This window comes from Camelus ferus, chromosome 2, assembly GCF_009834535.1.
Source record: "Camelus ferus isolate YT-003-E chromosome 2, BCGSAC_Cfer_1.0, whole genome shotgun sequence".
NCBI classification, from domain to species: Eukaryota; Metazoa; Chordata; class Mammalia; order Artiodactyla; family Camelidae; genus Camelus; species Camelus ferus.
The window spans coordinates 34559495-34576353 of record NC_045697.1 but is presented as its reverse complement, the minus strand read 5'-3'; the positions used below and the strand labels follow the sequence as shown (position 1 = coordinate 34576353).

General features: G+C 38.8%; 1 protein-coding gene across 1 annotated transcript; it reads left to right on the top strand.

The window, feature by feature from the left end:
• Positions 1-3643: 3643 nt before the first annotated feature.
• On the top strand, positions 3644-15631 carry CNGA1 (cyclic nucleotide gated channel subunit alpha 1). The gene is made up of 8 exons (XM_032497025.1): positions 3644-3795; positions 4594-4710; positions 5649-5711; positions 10130-10171; positions 10260-10370; positions 11617-11718; positions 12497-12603; positions 13922-15631. The coding sequence occupies exons 1-8, from the start codon at positions 3689-3691 to the stop codon at positions 15328-15330; spliced, it is 2058 nt and encodes a 685-aa protein (XP_032352916.1). The 5' UTR covers positions 3644-3688; the 3' UTR covers positions 15331-15631.
• Positions 15632-16859: the final 1228 nt, after the last annotated feature.

Below are 16859 nucleotides of genomic sequence, written 5' to 3'. Positions count from 1 at the left end.
TATATAAAATATATAAACAACAAAGTATAGCACAGGAAACTATACTTAATATCTTATAATAACCCATAATGGAAAAGAATCTGAAAGAAAAAAAAATATATGTATAACAATCACTTCGCTGTGTATCTGAAACTAAACTATACTTAAATTAAAAAAAGGAAAAATTTTAAGGAAGAATATGATTATTTCTATAAAAGTGAGAGAGCCTCAATAAAAATCAACATTCATTTCAATTTCTAATTTTTTAAAATAGTAAAATAGGAATAAATGGAGATTTATTGAACAGAATCAAACATCTCTCTTGAGCAAACAGCAGCATTATGCTTAAGAGTGAAACTCTAAAAACACTCTCAGAGCCAAGAACCACACTAGGTATCTCTAAAGACAGTTTTGATATTACAATATTAAGACTGTTATTTATTATGTTCTGGAAGTTTTAGTCAATGTAACTAGACATCAAAGCTAGATACCGCTTTAAAAAAGAAAAGGAAAGAATTTGTGTAAGTACTCTGACTGTATTACTGAAAACAGAAATTGTTTAACAGAAAAACTATTAGAAATAATTTTTGTAAAGGTTACTTAAGGTGGCTGGTTTCAAAATAAAGAAAAATAATTTTATGAAATAGCAAAAGCAATGAGTTAAAATATATCAAGGGAAAACTATCCTAATGACAATAGAAATGAAAATACAAAGCATCTAGGGATTAATAAGCATGTAGGATCTATATGTAGAAGCTTTTTCAAAAACATAAAGGAAAATAATTTCCCAATTTATTCTATAATTTTAATGCAAACTCCATCAAAATCCTTCTGGTTGATAAAGCAAGTTTCGGATGATGGCATTTCAAATCAGTAGGGAAAAGACAGATTATTGGTTATTGATTTAGTGTTATTTAGAATATTGACTAGCCATTTAGAAAATCTAAAGTTAAATCCCTATTTCACATCTTACACCAAGATAAATTCGAAATAGATTAAAATTTAAATATGAGAAAGGAAACCATAGAAGCAGTGGGGAAAATATGTTGGTAAATAGTTATAAAGTCTGGAGTGGAATTTTGAGTATCTTTATTTTTCTATTTATACTTTCTGGTTTTTTCCTAGAATGATTATGTATTAAGAAGGTGATTGTGTGATATAAAGAAAGTTTTTTCCTGTGTGGAACACTTAGACCAACAAGAAATTATGGGACAAGAAAGTGATTTTTTTTTCCTTCAGATCCAAGCAAAGCCCAGACTTGGTTCTATCTGACATATTGGATAATACTGTCATCTGTCCTTGTGTAATGTTACTCACATAATTTTTCTATGTTATAATGGCTAGAATAATCATATTTTCTCCTTTTCCTGGTCATAAGGCATGAGGTCTCTCAGAAAGAGTGGTCATTGATGACAATAGTAAGTCAGCATGCTGTAAATATAACCAGAATTCCAGTCTGATGCTGAAAAGAGGTCATTGAAACAATTCTCTTCTCAAAAAGTGGTTGTTTCTTTAAAAAGTACTTTAATTATATTTTAAAATATATGCACACTTTTATTAACAAACATCACAAAAATTCTGTTTACTATTTATTGACTACTGGCTATTATTTCCATCAGCTGTTTGAATGCTAGGGTGAAATAAAGAGCACTATTTATTGCTATCCTCACGAAGATTTAACATTTTACAGAACAAAGTGTGTTTTATACATTTCCCCACCTCAAATGACTTCTTACATTCTTTTTCTCTCTTTTTTTTTTTTTTTTTTTTTTGGTTTTTGCTTTTCTATTTTATTCATGACATAGACAAGCTTCCTGCCAAAACCCAGAGATCAGGGATAGAAAAATAACAGAGGAAAAATCTCCAAGGCATAAAATAAAAGCTGGGAGTGCAAGCTAGGTGTGTGTGTTGTAGGGGGAGGGGAGGGATGGATGAATGAGTGGCCATGGAGGATAAGGTGGAAGTATGGGACCTATTGAAGTTGTCTAGCACCCCAGGTCATCCTCTCAGCATGTTGACCTTCTTTGGGTCTTCATCAGAGGGACCCATGGCAAGTGACCTTCAATATAAGAGCTGATAAACATTGGCAGTGTTCTTGGAGCCCATGAACACATACTGGGCTTTTGTTTTGTTGACTGAAAAAAAAAGACAACCTAAAAGGTGAGAATTATATTTTATTCAGGGACATTACTGAAGATTGTAGCCCAGGAAGGCAGCCTCTCAGATAGCTCTGAGGGACTGATCCAAAGAGGTAAATGAGGAACCAGGATACATAGGGGTTTTTGATGAAAAAAATCATGTAGTTGAACATCAAAAGATTACTACTAATCACAAAAACCGGACATCTCTAGTTAATGATTTTAGTGCTTTTCTGTGTATGGGAAGAGTCAACAGTTTGGGTCATTGAAATTATTCCTTTGATAACATCTTAACTATCTAGGGCCATTATCCTATTTTTCCTACCCTTGGAACCACCTATCCTGGTGGCTGCAGTGGCTAATGGCTTGATGGCGGGCAACATTCATTTGTTGTTTAACAGAAGGGCAGGCAACATCTTTGTTTACAGAAGTGCCAGGCAACAATTTTTTGTCCTCAGTTTCCTTTTGTTTTCCTGCTGACACCTGCACTTTATTAGTGGGGAGCCTTGGTCTGGGAGAGGGGGTGCTGATATGGACACTTAGTGCCCATCTAGGTGGAGTTTCCTGGACGTCAAGTCTTTCTTCCATGCAAGTTTAGAGGAAACATCATGGTGATGAAATCCCCAGAGGGCAGTGGTGTGACTGGTAGGGGTGGGGGTGCAGTGGTAGGAGGGGGCATGCCCTAGGCACAACTGGGCCCTGGGGACAGCAGGGCATCAATGTCCAGCTCCATGTCCATGGTCAGAAAGCAGTGGCTGTACCTGTGCACAGGCACACTGTCCGGGCCCACCGGGAACTTCTCAAAGTTCCAGGCCATATCACTGCAGCACAGCAGAGACCAAGTGAAGAACTTGTGGTAGTCAAGAGCGCAGGGGCATTGTCCCTCGGCGCTGGCAGAGCCTGGGGAAAGAAGAGGACGAGCGGGTGTGCCTGTGCCTCATTCACCTGTGTGAACCCGGGCTTGAACGTGCTGCTGGGTGGGACTTGGAGATCAGGATCTGTTGGTTCTTGGCATTTTCCTGATCCCTGAACTGGTTGTGTGGGAAGCTGAGCACTATATGTATCAGAATAATTTATGGGACTTGCTAAAAAGTGGATCAGTTTCATCTTTATTCACTCCAAAGTTTGAATACCACTCAAGACCCTCTTTTTTTTTTTCTGGATGCCTGTAGTAATTCAACTGATCACACGCATTTTGGTATTTTATTTTACTGCTTTTTTTTGGTTCCTTAATTGTTTATATGAAGGTAAGGTCCCTACAGTTTTGTTCTACACCTACATTGCCTAAATTTTCAAAGCTGGGGTAAATCCAGATTGAAAAAAAGAAAAAGAGCTCTGCACTTCTGGTACATTCTTGAATATTAAAAAAGTATACAAAAACCTGGCTAGTGGTAATAAAGGCTTAGATCGTGACTGTATTCTATTAAAAAAAATTCCTACATAAAACCAGGAATAAGATTGTTATTAAGGCCTTAGAAGAATGGTAGAGTGAAACTTTTGATTACATAGTAAATATATAGTAAGTTTTCCTACTTACAAGACTTTTTTTCTCTCCAGATATCAAACTAACCATGAAGAAAAATATTATCAACACATGGCACTCTTTTGTAAATATTCCCAATATGATTGTACCAGATATTGAAAAGGAAATAAGAAGGATGGAAAATGGAGCATGCAGGTAAATGCAAGCATTTTTCTATGTATTTTTACACAGTTCTTAAATTTAACTAGGCTGAATTTTGGTTTAATTCCTTTTTTTTTTTTTTTTTTTTTTGGTGCTGGGTATGCTATTGCATCAGTTTAACTTTTAATTTGAAACCTTGAACTTTGTAATTAAGTGAATTTATGTATACTTTTGAAGAGCATAACTTTTCTAACAAATGAATGTAAGATATTGTTGTGGTCATTCTTTAGAAGCACTTATGCCAATTATTTCCTGAGTCACTGGCAAGACCTTTCCTCATGGGACATTTCACATCTGAAGGGATAACATTGCCATAGAGAAGTGTGAAAAAAAATAGAGTCTGAAATGCTAACATGTTTTAAAAGCGTAATTTAAAGTGGTTACCCTATAAATGAATAGAACTTGTGTAAATGTGGTTGAATTTATTTTTAATGGAAGGAAATGTTATTGCAAGTTAGTTCAGAAAACTGTATAATATGACCTAAAGTATAGATATCATACTTTCTATTGAATAAATATTAACATCGATCAATGCATCAAACAATAGAAATATGAAAGACTTTGAAAGTAGTTTCTTAATTATATGTATTTTACTGGATCATGCATATACTCTATCTAATTCTATGTATTCTGCACAGTTCTCATTTCATTCTCATTAAAAATTGTTGTCTGTGTTCATTTGAGAGGGAAGGAGAAGAGATGAGGCAGTAGTCCCCCTAATGAGAAATGTTATTCCCCAACAAGTATTTAAGACATTAATCTAAATCATCTCTGCCTCCTGTTGGACTGTAGTTCCTTTTCTGATGATGATGACAGTGCCTCTATATTTGAAGACTCAGAGAGTGAAATCCCCCATGCAAGAGATTCCTTTAGAAGTAATATGCACAGGAGAGGACAACTGTCACAGAGGTAAGCAATGTGACCTCCCCCTCCATATCTGTTTTTACACTATTATTTAGATGAAGAGATGGTGTTCTACTCCTCCACTTAGTGGGTTTGGCAAAGCCACTCGGCAGGATCGCAGGAGTAAATTGCTTCTTCTGCTTCTTACCCTTTTTCTCTCTTGGGAAACTAATGGTAACTCATGTCTGTGGGGCTCCAAGTCATAAACGTTCTTGCTGATCATTTTCCCTGAGACCTGTGTCTGTCCTGTAAGAAACCTCATGCCTCAGTCCTTTCTGATTTCCTCTTCCCTTCTGATTCTTCTTCCAAGCAACTGTAAGTGAGAGGGGTTAGTGGTCATTCTCTAAAATGCTCTATTGTGTTCGACCCTGCTTTCAGGGAAGTAGAGCACCAGAGTGAGCAACTAGAAGAAAAAGGCTAAAAATCCTCAGTAGGAAATGAAGCACTCATGGAACCTTCAGCTATGTGACTCTGAGGGTGCGGAAGGAGTTGGTGTGGATCAGGGGTTCCTATCCAATCAAACATACTTACTTTTTCTTTGGTTTTCTCCCTCTTTTTTTTTTTTTTTTTTTTCCTCTCCTGTTTCTTTTCCCACTGACCACCTTCAGCTTTCCCACTGTTTTCGTTTGTCTTTTTTCTCTTCTAAGTCTTAGATCTTTTGCTGGGAGTTAGCCACATCCAAGATGACTCACTCAGGGCATGGAAGATGTTAATGTGATGTATTGTGAGCATTGATTAATGGGCATCTACTAATTACTTTGGTTCATGGCACTGATATTCAGCAACTCAAGCTTCACAGAGGCTCTATGTTTTAAAAAATTGCCTAGGCACTAGTTGGTAATGGGTAGAAACTGAAAAGAATTTGTTCTTTAAGACTGTTTCTTACCATGGACATTGGACACATGGTGACTATGATGATTTCACTGTCCTTTTTCATTTCCCAGGGAACAGTACCTGCCTGGAGCCATTGCACTTTTCAATGTTAACAACAGCAGCAATAAGGAGCAGTAAGTACATCGACAATTGAAAACCAAACTTTGTTTTTGAAGAAAACCCGTAAAAAGGTAGAAGCACATCTGAATCTACACAGTGGCGAAGATATTCTATTGTTTTGTCATTTGGTTATTTATCTCTGAAAAGTATGGCTACCCATGTTAAAGGTGGTATGTATATATGTATGTATATATCTGAATATGTGTAGAAAAACCATGTCTATAGCATACATGCAATTGCCCCTCCTTGTAGTTAGAGCTAGGGCGGCTGATAAAATAAATGAAATATCATTTTTAATTCTTCCCATTCTGAGCCCATGTGTCTTAGGTCAAGTTCCCCAGGGGACCGTCTTTGAGATGGAGGTTTGTATGCAGATGATTATTGAGAGTTCTGTCAAAAACAATACCTAGAAGGGAGTTAGGGGGGTAAGACTGGGCAGACGGAGAAGTTGAACTTCAGAGAATAGAGTTGACATGCCCTGTGATCCCATGGGAAGCTCTGGAGCAGGGATGGCCCTTCCGCGTTGTCCCAGAATTAGGCAATAGGACTGGGTCTTTGTACCCATGCACAGTCATTGGATGAGGGCTGCCCCTAGGAGAGGGGGCATAACTTTGAGCATGGTGGCCTCCTTCAGCCCAGGGAAGACAAGAGAGAGGGAAACTGAACTGGCAGCAACCAACACTGGATAGTGGCACTGGTCAAAGCCAAATTAGTATCCATAATATGTATTGATTCAAACCCAGGTTACTTGATGCCTCTTCCACGGTGTAATTAACTTGCCATCAAGTGACTGATTGCTTTCCTCAGGCAATGGTGCTGATTCAGAGTCATACCTAGTCACCAGCGTGAATGGGATCTCATGTGTTGGGCCTGTACATAGATAGCCTCCACCACTGCCACCATCATTGCCCCTTTCATATCCACACTGTGCTGGCACTGGGGATGCCAGTGACAGAGGCTGGCTTTGTCAGATGCTGGAGACATTCTGTCCACTTGGTTGTTGTTGTTTTGCTCCTCCGTGGCATATGCTATTTGATGGGCATTAACATAGGATACAAAGGTTTTTAAACCTTGTGCTCATGCTCACAAGTCCATTTGGTCTGCTTATTCTCCAGAACCATTTTTCCTGATCTTTCAATATTTTTTCATCAGGTCCCTGACCAACCAGCCAAGGCATTGTGGCTACCCATGAGTTCTTGTATATTCTTAATTTGGGCCATTTATTTTTCCATACAATGAGGATAACTGGGCACTGCTTGAAACTGTGCCATTGGTAAGATTAACCTCACTGCCTTTTAAGGCCACTTCCAAGCAGGGCTGTATTGTAGACAACAGCTCATTTTGGCTTGCATCCACATGCCAAGCCGGTCTATCTGCAGATCATGTTCCATCAGCTGCTCCTACAAACCCCATATATGGCCATGGTGGGCAGGTGAGGAATAGTTTTGATGTAACAGAGGTAAATGACTTGGGGACAGGGTGCCAAGCCACGTACCCAGTCCCAGACAGACCTCTTCATCATAGGAAAGATTGCTATACAACCTTATGACTTGTTAGTTCTGACAGAATCCAGCTCACTACTTCCTGTCCCATGGTTAGATAATCCTCTTTCAGGGCCCAACCAACATGATGTCATTGATAGAGGTATAGCAGACCAATGTGATACCTTGAGGAAGGTCCAGATGGTCCAGGTCCCCCTAAATTACTGTCATGACAGTAGGCAGAGAGTTAACATAGCCCTGGAAAATATTGCAAATACGTACTGTTTTCCACCCCGTGTGAATATGAACTGTTTCTGATCCTCTTCCCTGATAGTGATGAAAAATAACACATTCACCATGACTGACCCAGAACCTTAGGAATATGGTATTGATTGGGTGAGTGTTGTCTTTCACATCTGCCACAGCGACTGCAGTTGGGGCTACTATTTGTTTGATTTTGCAGTAGTCTCCTGCCATCCGCCAGGATCATTTGGTTTTAATAGGGGCCAGATATTGAATTAAATGGGGATGTGATGGGGAACCACCACCCCTGCATGCATTAGGTCTTTAAGGATTGCATTTCCTTTCCTGTCCAGGATGCAATATAGTTTTTGCCAGCAGGTAGGAGGCAGCTGTACAGCTTCCATTTGGTCCTCCCCCCACTATGTGAGCTCTTACTCCACAAGCCAAGGGACTAGAGGAGATGAGGGTTCTACCGAGGACCAAAAATGTCTACAAAAATGTCTACATTGGGGAACTGGAAAAGTGACCACAAGGCGGGAGTGTCCTTAGACCGTGTGGAGGCCTCATAAGTCATGTATCATACAGGATTCTATTACTACCAAGCCACCCTTAAGTCCCCCATTTTAATGGAGGGCATGATGAAGCTTCAATCCCTGGGTCTCAATATTGACTTGGGTCCTATGCCAAATAATGTTTATTGTATCTAGGGAATCTTTTTTCCCCAGGAGACAGTTACCTAAGTAAATGAACGTTGGTTTTTCTTTGGAGGAAAGACGGGAAATTATTACTGAATATACTTGTCACAGTGTTGCAGAGTCCTTCTTTATGGGGGCCTGGCTTCTCCTTCAGTCAATAGTGTCGTTTCTGAGAACTAGCTCAGGTTTAGGAACTATTTAAGGAGTTGTGACTTTTTACTGGGGTAAGTTGCCATCAATCTCCTGATCATCCATTCCTGATTTTTTAAAAAAAATTATATATGTTAAACAGTACCCTAACAAGCCAATGGGATGCCCATCTATCTAGGAATGCAGTGCCTATTATCCTCTTCCGTAGCTCTGTGTGGGTTAAGACCCTGGCTACTGTGCTCACCTTACGCTAACTATGATTATCAGACCCATTTCTCTTCTGATGGGTAAGCACTGTCATTGGTCTCTGTGATTTCTAGATCCTGTTGTCTGTTGCTCACAGGGAATCTAGCTCTGTATTCAGTTTAGCATCTCTCACTATCAGCCCTGGTCCACAGAGGACAACACCACTGAGCTTCTGGTGTCCCTCTCACCTGCACATTCCTTATCGCTTTGTACCTCTGAGCCCTCTTAGGGAACGTAATCAGTTGGTGGGCTGTTTTCCTTAATATACCCAGTTAAGTATACCACTTCTCTTTCTAACACCTTCCTCCACCATCTGCCATGGCATTTTGTAATTTCTATTTCACTTAGTGTGAGCCATCACCTTTTCTGAGCTTCTAAGAGCCATCCAAGAAGTGCATCAGCACCACCTCCTAGGATCTATGCTGGGGTGTTAAATCCTGCATCATAGGAGTGTGCTCCCTTAGCAATCAATTCCACCTGATCCAGCTTTATGTTTTGTTCCTATTTGTACATGACAACCTTAGGTGCCAAGCCCCATCTCCTTGTCAATTTTATCTCCTATTTCTCCTCAGTAGCAGTGCTCCACTTCTGCTGGGCCATTGCTACCCAGACTGAGTTCATTTGTATATTTGCACCTACAAATTTCCCTCCCTTTAACATCCTTTCTCTTCTTAACCTCTCCAACTCTTATCCATACTTTGAGGCCTGGGTTTAGACCTGCTTCCCTTTAGCAGCCTTCTCTGGCTATCTCTGTGACAATGAGATGCCCATTCATTCATATCTGAATGATACATTTTCCCAGGACAACTGAGCCAACAACGGCAACCTACTATGACTGTCGGTCTGTCTGACTCCAGAACCCACTTTTCTGCTGAAAGGGAAAACCAACTGCGAGGAGAGGCCTCTAATTACATACTCTTTACTCAAGAAGAAACTGTATATAGAAGAAAGTGACCTCAAATCCAGTGAATGATTCTAAGAATTAGGATTCCACTGTGTTACCACAGAGCTTTTTGACGTCTCATAAAAAAACTGCTTCAGCCAGGATTACTTCTCTAGAGAAAACTGATGGCATTTTCTTGACATTCTCAAAGCTCTTACTCACGTATGAATATAAGTGACATCAAGGAGCTTAAACTCTTCTTGTAGGGGTGGTTAAAAAATATATATATATATATTATTTTTTAATGGAGGTACTGGGGATTGAACCCAGGACCTTGTGCATGCTAAGCACGCACTCCATCACTGAGTTATAGCCTCCTCCTTCAAGAAGCTTAAATTTTAAGTAACTATTTTTGGGTATGCATTGAGACTTTGAGAGTGCACTCCTAGAGACTGTTGTTTCTTAAATTTCCTTCAAGTTTATACCTTTATCCACCTCCATTTTCCACATGCACTAATTCCCAGGAATTTTTGTTCATTTGTTTTATTATCTGGGTGCATATCCATTTTTTTGTAGAATTCTGTATTAGGAGATCAGATTTCTGGTCTCTGAGCACGGGGGACATGTCTTTGAATGCAAAGTGCAGAATTCTTACCCAATGGGAAGGAAAGTAAATAAGAATGGAAGTCATAATGTAACTTGATTATGTGACAGAGGTATTGTTTTTTCTATAGAGAACCAAAAGAAAAAAAGAAAAAGAAAAAGGAAAAGAAGAGGTAAATAAGACTTTGGAATGAACTATCCCACATTTTTTCTGCCCGTAACATTTTCGTGTTTTACTAACTATAGCTCTCACTTTTTCAGCAAGCCAGATGATAAAAATGAAAATAAAAAGGACTCAGAGAAGAAAAAGAAGAAAGAAAAGGACAAAGACAAGAAGAAGAAAGAGGAGAAAGGCAAAGATAAGAAAGAGGGGTAACTATTTTTATTGGTATTGAAATTAGGAATAAATATGTGAAGGGTTTTGGATGCAGGGATAATTTCCTGCAAGTTTATAGTAAATAGGTACTGTGTAAAGACTAAATAAATTGTTATAAAATATGAATTTAATTTTTTCTACTTTCCTTAAAATTAGTAATGTTAACCTTAGTCTTAGTTTTCTCATCAAGAATTTTGAATGTTATGGTTAATTTCCTTCCTGAAGCACTGGTGAGAAAAACTTACCACTGGGACATGTTTAAGATCCAAGGAAAACTGGGTTTCTAGGATCTTAACATCAATTTTTAAAATTGAAATAAAAATTTAATAATTTCACTAACATTTTTGAGTCATAAACACAGTGTGGCAAATACTCCAAAGTAAAGTAGTCTTATTGCAAAAGCCATGCCTAGTTTTGAGGGCAGTTTAAATGCTATCAAAATACCAGCCATTTGAAAGATTCTTTTTAAAGCAAACATCTGAGAGTTAGAATTTCACAAGGGTAAGGCTGAGTGATATTTTCAGAGCTATCTTTTTACTTGTTATTAAAGAAAAAATTATTTTCTAAACTTACTCAAAGAAAACTACCAGACAATGGTTTCATTATTTGTGCCTGTTAGAACTTGCTGACAGTTGTATAAAAGGAAAAGTCCTTAAAAATATAAGCTGGATACCAGAAACTTTTAAAAAATGTCCATTTGATCATATAGACCCTTCCTTCCTTCCATTCTTTTGCCTTCTTCGCTCTCAAGTCTTCATACACACTTAAGAACAAGTACTTTTTATTAGATTGTGTTATATTCTTCTCTCTATACAGATGAGAAGGAAGTCAGTTCCCCCTCCCAGTGCGGTCCCTGATTGTTTTGTTACCCAGTAGGGGTAGTGGCAAAACTACCATTCTCCCACCACCAGTAACCTGCTGAAGGGGTCTGTGGAATAGCCAGTTTGGCTTGATCTATGCTATTATTCCCTCTCAGTAGCTGCAGCATCACAGGAAAACAAGGGCTTTAATAAATTTCTAAAGCATGGTTTAACGTAGTAAGACTAGTAATTTAACTATCCACCCCTCACTAGTTTCTGATGCACTTATGCCAAGCTAATCTTCCCACTGTAGAGTAAGCTTCACCTTGTTTCTGTTTCATTAATTGTGGGTGGTGGGCATAACCATATTTGATACGTGAAACAAAAATAATCCTGTTTCTTGGTAACCTTCCCTTTATTTCTAATTGCTGCTAGGGAGAAGAAGGAAGTCACAGGTTATTGATCCCTCGGGAAACATATATTACAACTGGCTGTTTTGCATCACCTTACCTGTTATGTACAACTGGACTATGATTATTGCAAGGTGTCTGTATTTTTTTCTGGCTCTCAACCCACTTCTAGTTTCTAAGTTAGCTGACTTAGCAGTCTGGCCTAGAGCTCTTCAGGACGTACCTCCTTTCTCCACCACAGGTTGGAGAGGAGGCTGTGTCATTCTCAATGTATGTCCCTAAGTTCAGGAGTAGGTGCTTTGGTTCCCAATATCCTTGGAAATCCAGTACTGGGATGGGGAGGAGGTGTGGGGCGGGGCATCCTTTTAAATGTTTGATCGCTCAATCATTTAATTAGAACTTTGGGAGAAACTTTATTTTCTTTGGCTACAAGGAAACATTTTGCCAAGACTGGAAAAAGATTAAGGATCCTAGGTTGTGTAGAGTCAGACGTGTTTCCCAAGTGATATCTATGGTTTCTGTCTTTTAGACAGTAAACATCTCAGCCATCCAGGGCCAACCGTGATTTCCTGAGGCATTTTGGGGTACAGATAGTAAATATGAACCTGGTTATCAATGTGTATCACCCCAAATATTTTGACATTAGCTTGAGGTCATTTATTCTCATTCGATGTTTTTACAAAGTTGACTAGTATAATGGAAAGAATGCTGAAATTCAGAAGTATGAGAAAACTAAGTCCAACCCTCACACTCAGGAAAGGATTTGGGAAAGTCACGGTTGATTAAATGGGCCCTATGGACCCTTCCAACCTGAGCATGCTACACTTCTCACCATGATAAAAATGATACAAAGAGGACTTCTACTGAAAATGGTCCCATTTCACCCTATTTATACAAGCTTTTCTTTTACAGAGCATGTTTTGATGAACTTCAGTCTGATTACCTGGAATACTGGCTCATTTTTGATTACTTGTCAGATTTAGTCTATCTTCTCGATATGTTTGTACGAACAAGGACAGGTAAATATGTTCAGTTTTGGATATTTCATAATTTCATGGTTTTATCTCTCTCCCTATAATTTGAAATTTCTTAATTCAAGTGTTCTTCAAAATAAACTAACAAAAATTTGTTTCAGAAGAAAAGGCACCGTTGAAGGCAAGAGTACCATATTCCCACCCACAGGCTTAGGCCACTCCAGCTGATTCAGGAGGCCATTACTAGGCAACCTTCTGAATGCGGATTGATGGCTTTCCTCTGTTATCCTGTTCACTGGGTTTATGCCAGGCGGGAGGAATAGAGAGAACAGAAATATTCTGCCAGCTCTGTAGGGAAAGGGTAATTGCTACCTAACAGAGATTCCTTGAAGAAGCATGGGGAAAAATGTCATCTTATCCAGCTAAGCTGTGCAAGAAATTTTACAAGAAACAGGATATACATCCTTAATTCAACTTTGTGGTCCATGGTGAGGCATTATTGACCAATAATCTGGGCAGGATCTGATAGCTTCCTACTTAAATATTCTTGTTAAGTAGGTATAAGCTCCTTGTCTGTACTACTCTCCACAAGCAAAGGTAACCTGTGTACACAGAGTATGGCTTTTAAGAATCATTATGTAAAATAGGGACATTCTCTGCTCTCAGTGCACTGGAGCAATACTTCAGTTCTGTTCTATTCACAGCTGGTAACCAGTAGAGGAAGAGAAGCAGATTCCTTCCCTAGTGAAATATATCATAGTACTGAAATCCTGAGTTTAATACACAAGGCTCGTGGTAGCAATTTAGGAGAAGGGAAGATCCCAATGTCTAAGGAAGCCTGGGGAGCCAGAAGGAGAGATGAAAATGAAGTCTCAAAGGATGGATGCTTCACATCGAAGAGGCAAGGCAAGAATATGCACAATTGTCAAATAGCAAGGAGGTCCTCAAGCTTCAAGGTTGGGGCCGGGATTCTGACACGAGAGTGGCACAGGGAGTTAGGCACAGTGCTAGGGTGTTCATAAAACTTTCCAAGAACACTGTTCATAAAGGGAATGGCTTTACATGGGTGAGATGCTGAATCTAGAGAGATTTGTGTACATACCTTGTAATATACATTGCACATACTCTCTCACTTTTGCCGTTACAAAGTGTTACTTTTTATTTCTGCAAAAGAATATTTTCCACAGCCTTATGTTGATAAGTACTCATATCTTACCACATTGCTACAAGCAATGTTGATTGGAAATGAACTCTTGTTTTGAACTCAGTGGAGTTCATTGGGAGTTACTTTAGAAAAATTCACAATGGCATAAAAAGAAAAAAAAACCCCCATTAAATTATTATATATTTTTTTCTATTTTAGGTTACCTAGAGCAAGGGCTACTGGTGAAGGAAGAGCTTAAACTCATAGAGAAATATAAATCAAATTTTCAATTTAAGCTTGATGTTCTATCAGTGATACCAACCGATCTGCTGTATTTTAAGCTGGGGTGGAATTATCCTGAAATTAGACTAAACAGACTGTTAAGGATCTCTCGAATGTTTGAGTTCTTCCAGAGAACAGAAACCAGGACAAACTACCCAAACATCTTCAGGATTTCTAACCTTGTCATGTATATCATCATCATCATCCACTGGAATGCGTGTGTGTACTTCTCTATCTCCAAAGCCATTGGGTTTGGAAATGATACGTGGGTCTATCCTGATGTGAATGATCCTGACTTCGGCCGTTTGGCTAGAAAATACGTATACAGCCTTTACTGGTCTACACTGACTTTGACCACCATCGGTGAAACGCCACCTCCTGTGAGGGATTCCGAGTATGTCTTTGTGGTGGCTGATTTCCTAATCGGAGTGTTAATTTTTGCTACCATTGTTGGTAACATAGGTTCTATGATTTCCAACATGAATGCAGCCAGAGCGGAGTTTCAGGCAAGAATTGATGCGATCAAGCAATACATGCATTTTCGAAATGTGAGCAAAGACATGGAAAAGAGAGTCATTAAATGGTTTGACTACCTGTGGACCAACAAAAAAACAGTGGATGAGAGAGAAGTCTTGAAATATCTACCCGATAAACTAAGAGCAGAGATTGCCATCAACGTTCACTTAGACACATTGAAAAAGGTGCGTATTTTTGCAGACTGTGAAGCCGGTCTGTTGGTGGAGTTGGTCTTGAAATTACAACCTCAAGTCTACAGTCCTGGAGATTATATTTGCAAGAAAGGGGATATTGGACGAGAGATGTATATCATCAAGGAAGGCAAACTCGCCGTGGTGGCAGATGATGGAGTCACTCAGTTTGTGGTATTGAGTGACGGCAGCTACTTTGGTGAGATTAGCATCCTAAACATCAAAGGCAGTAAAGCTGGCAATCGAAGAACGGCCAATATTAAAAGTATAGGCTACTCAGATCTGTTCTGTCTCTCGAAAGATGACCTCATGGAAGCTCTAACTGAGTACCCAGATGCCAAATGTATGCTGGAAGAGAAGGGGAAGCAAATTTTGATGAAAGATGGTCTACTGGATGTAAACATCGCAAATGCTGGAAGTGATCCTAAAGATCTGGAAGAGAAGGTCACCCGAATGGAGGGGTCAGTAGACCTCCTGCAGACAAGGTTTGCTCGCATCCTGGCCGAGTATGAGTCAATGCAGCAGAAACTGAAGCAGAGACTAACCAAGGTTGAGAAATTTCTAAAACCACTTATTGACACAGAATTCTCAGCCATTGAAGGGACTGGAGCTGAAAGCGGGCCCACAGACTCTACATAGGACTGAAAAGCTGGTTATGCATAAGGTTATGCCTCAGTGATCCTTTCGGTGATGTGATAAAGGCAACTGTAAGTTGGAAGAAGAGGAATAGTCATCTGGAAATTCTTCCATAAGGAAAATGTGCTTTGGTGCAGGGCACAAAGGTACTGTGACTAAAGAATCATCACACTTTGAATTTTTCACAATGGATAATATGCAAAGATAGAAACCAATAAACTTGTCAGAATCTGTACCTTCTGATTTTTTTTCACATATGCTCCTTTTATGTAAGACTCTTTATAAAAGTGAACAAGGATCCCTCACTTTTGGGCAATTTACATTATTGAGGAGCAACTGGGAATTACTGTGTACATCATGTTCAGAATACCATTTAAGAATTAGATTGCAATAAAGGAAAATAAATCCTAAAGTTGTAGTGACTACTATTTATTTGATAATTTAGTAGAGAGTTTAGGATCTTGTAGAGCTTCCAAGTCATCTAAAGGACCTTAACCATTGTATTCTAGGATTTGGGAAGCAGGGTTGAGAGAAACTTCTAACTAAAAGCATGACCTCTTGGGGACTGATGGAAATGTTAGCTATCTTGATTGTGGTGGTGGTTTCATTGGTGTATATATCTATCAAAATTCATCAAAGTGTACATCTGAAATATCTGTAGTTTACTGTACAGGAACCATACCACAATAAAGTGTTAAAAATTACAAATAAAAATAAAAAAACAAAAAATTAAAGCATGACAAATCAGACTTTATTATATATATATACATATATATAATATTGAAAATCACAAAATGTTGTAGACTCCTTTATGATAAAGTTTTAAAATTCTGTGGTTATTAAGGCCTGACAGCTGTGGCTACTGGCCAGCAATAAGAAAAAGGGAGAAAGGTAATACTATTGCTGGGTGATGAGCAAAGGAAGTTGTTGTAATGCTAGAAAAGGAGGCCTGGAAGTTCTGTGGGTCAGCATGGGCATCACCTGGGAGCTTCTTAGAAATTCAGAATCTCAGGTCCTACTCCAGACATGCTGTATCAGAATGTGCATTTTAGCAAGACCCCTAGGTGATTCATACTCTCATTAAATCTTGAGCAGCATCTAGCTAGAGAACCAGGAAGGAACTGGTTGGAGGCTAGTTCTAGAAAAGAAAAAGTAACTGTATGACAAATGTGTGGTCCTGAAAGACATTGCTAATCAATCAGATGGCTCTCTGCTGCTAAACCCAGATGTGGCTCAAAAAATTCTTAGCACAGTAGACATTTGAGAAAGCTGTATCTTGCAGGCTTGACTTAACTTTTTTTCCTTAAAAATCTTTGAAAAGATTTTGAGTGCAAAACTCTCCAAATGTTTTGGATTTATAGCATTGCTTTGGTAAATTAATTGCAAATCACTAGTACAGTTCTAGTAGCATTGACAATAAGCTAATAATGGACAGATTTTCCTTTACTTCATTAATACAAGCAGTGCTTTATTTAATAATCATCAAAGAAATAAACGTACCTGAAATTGATTTTTAAATTACAGTATTAGAT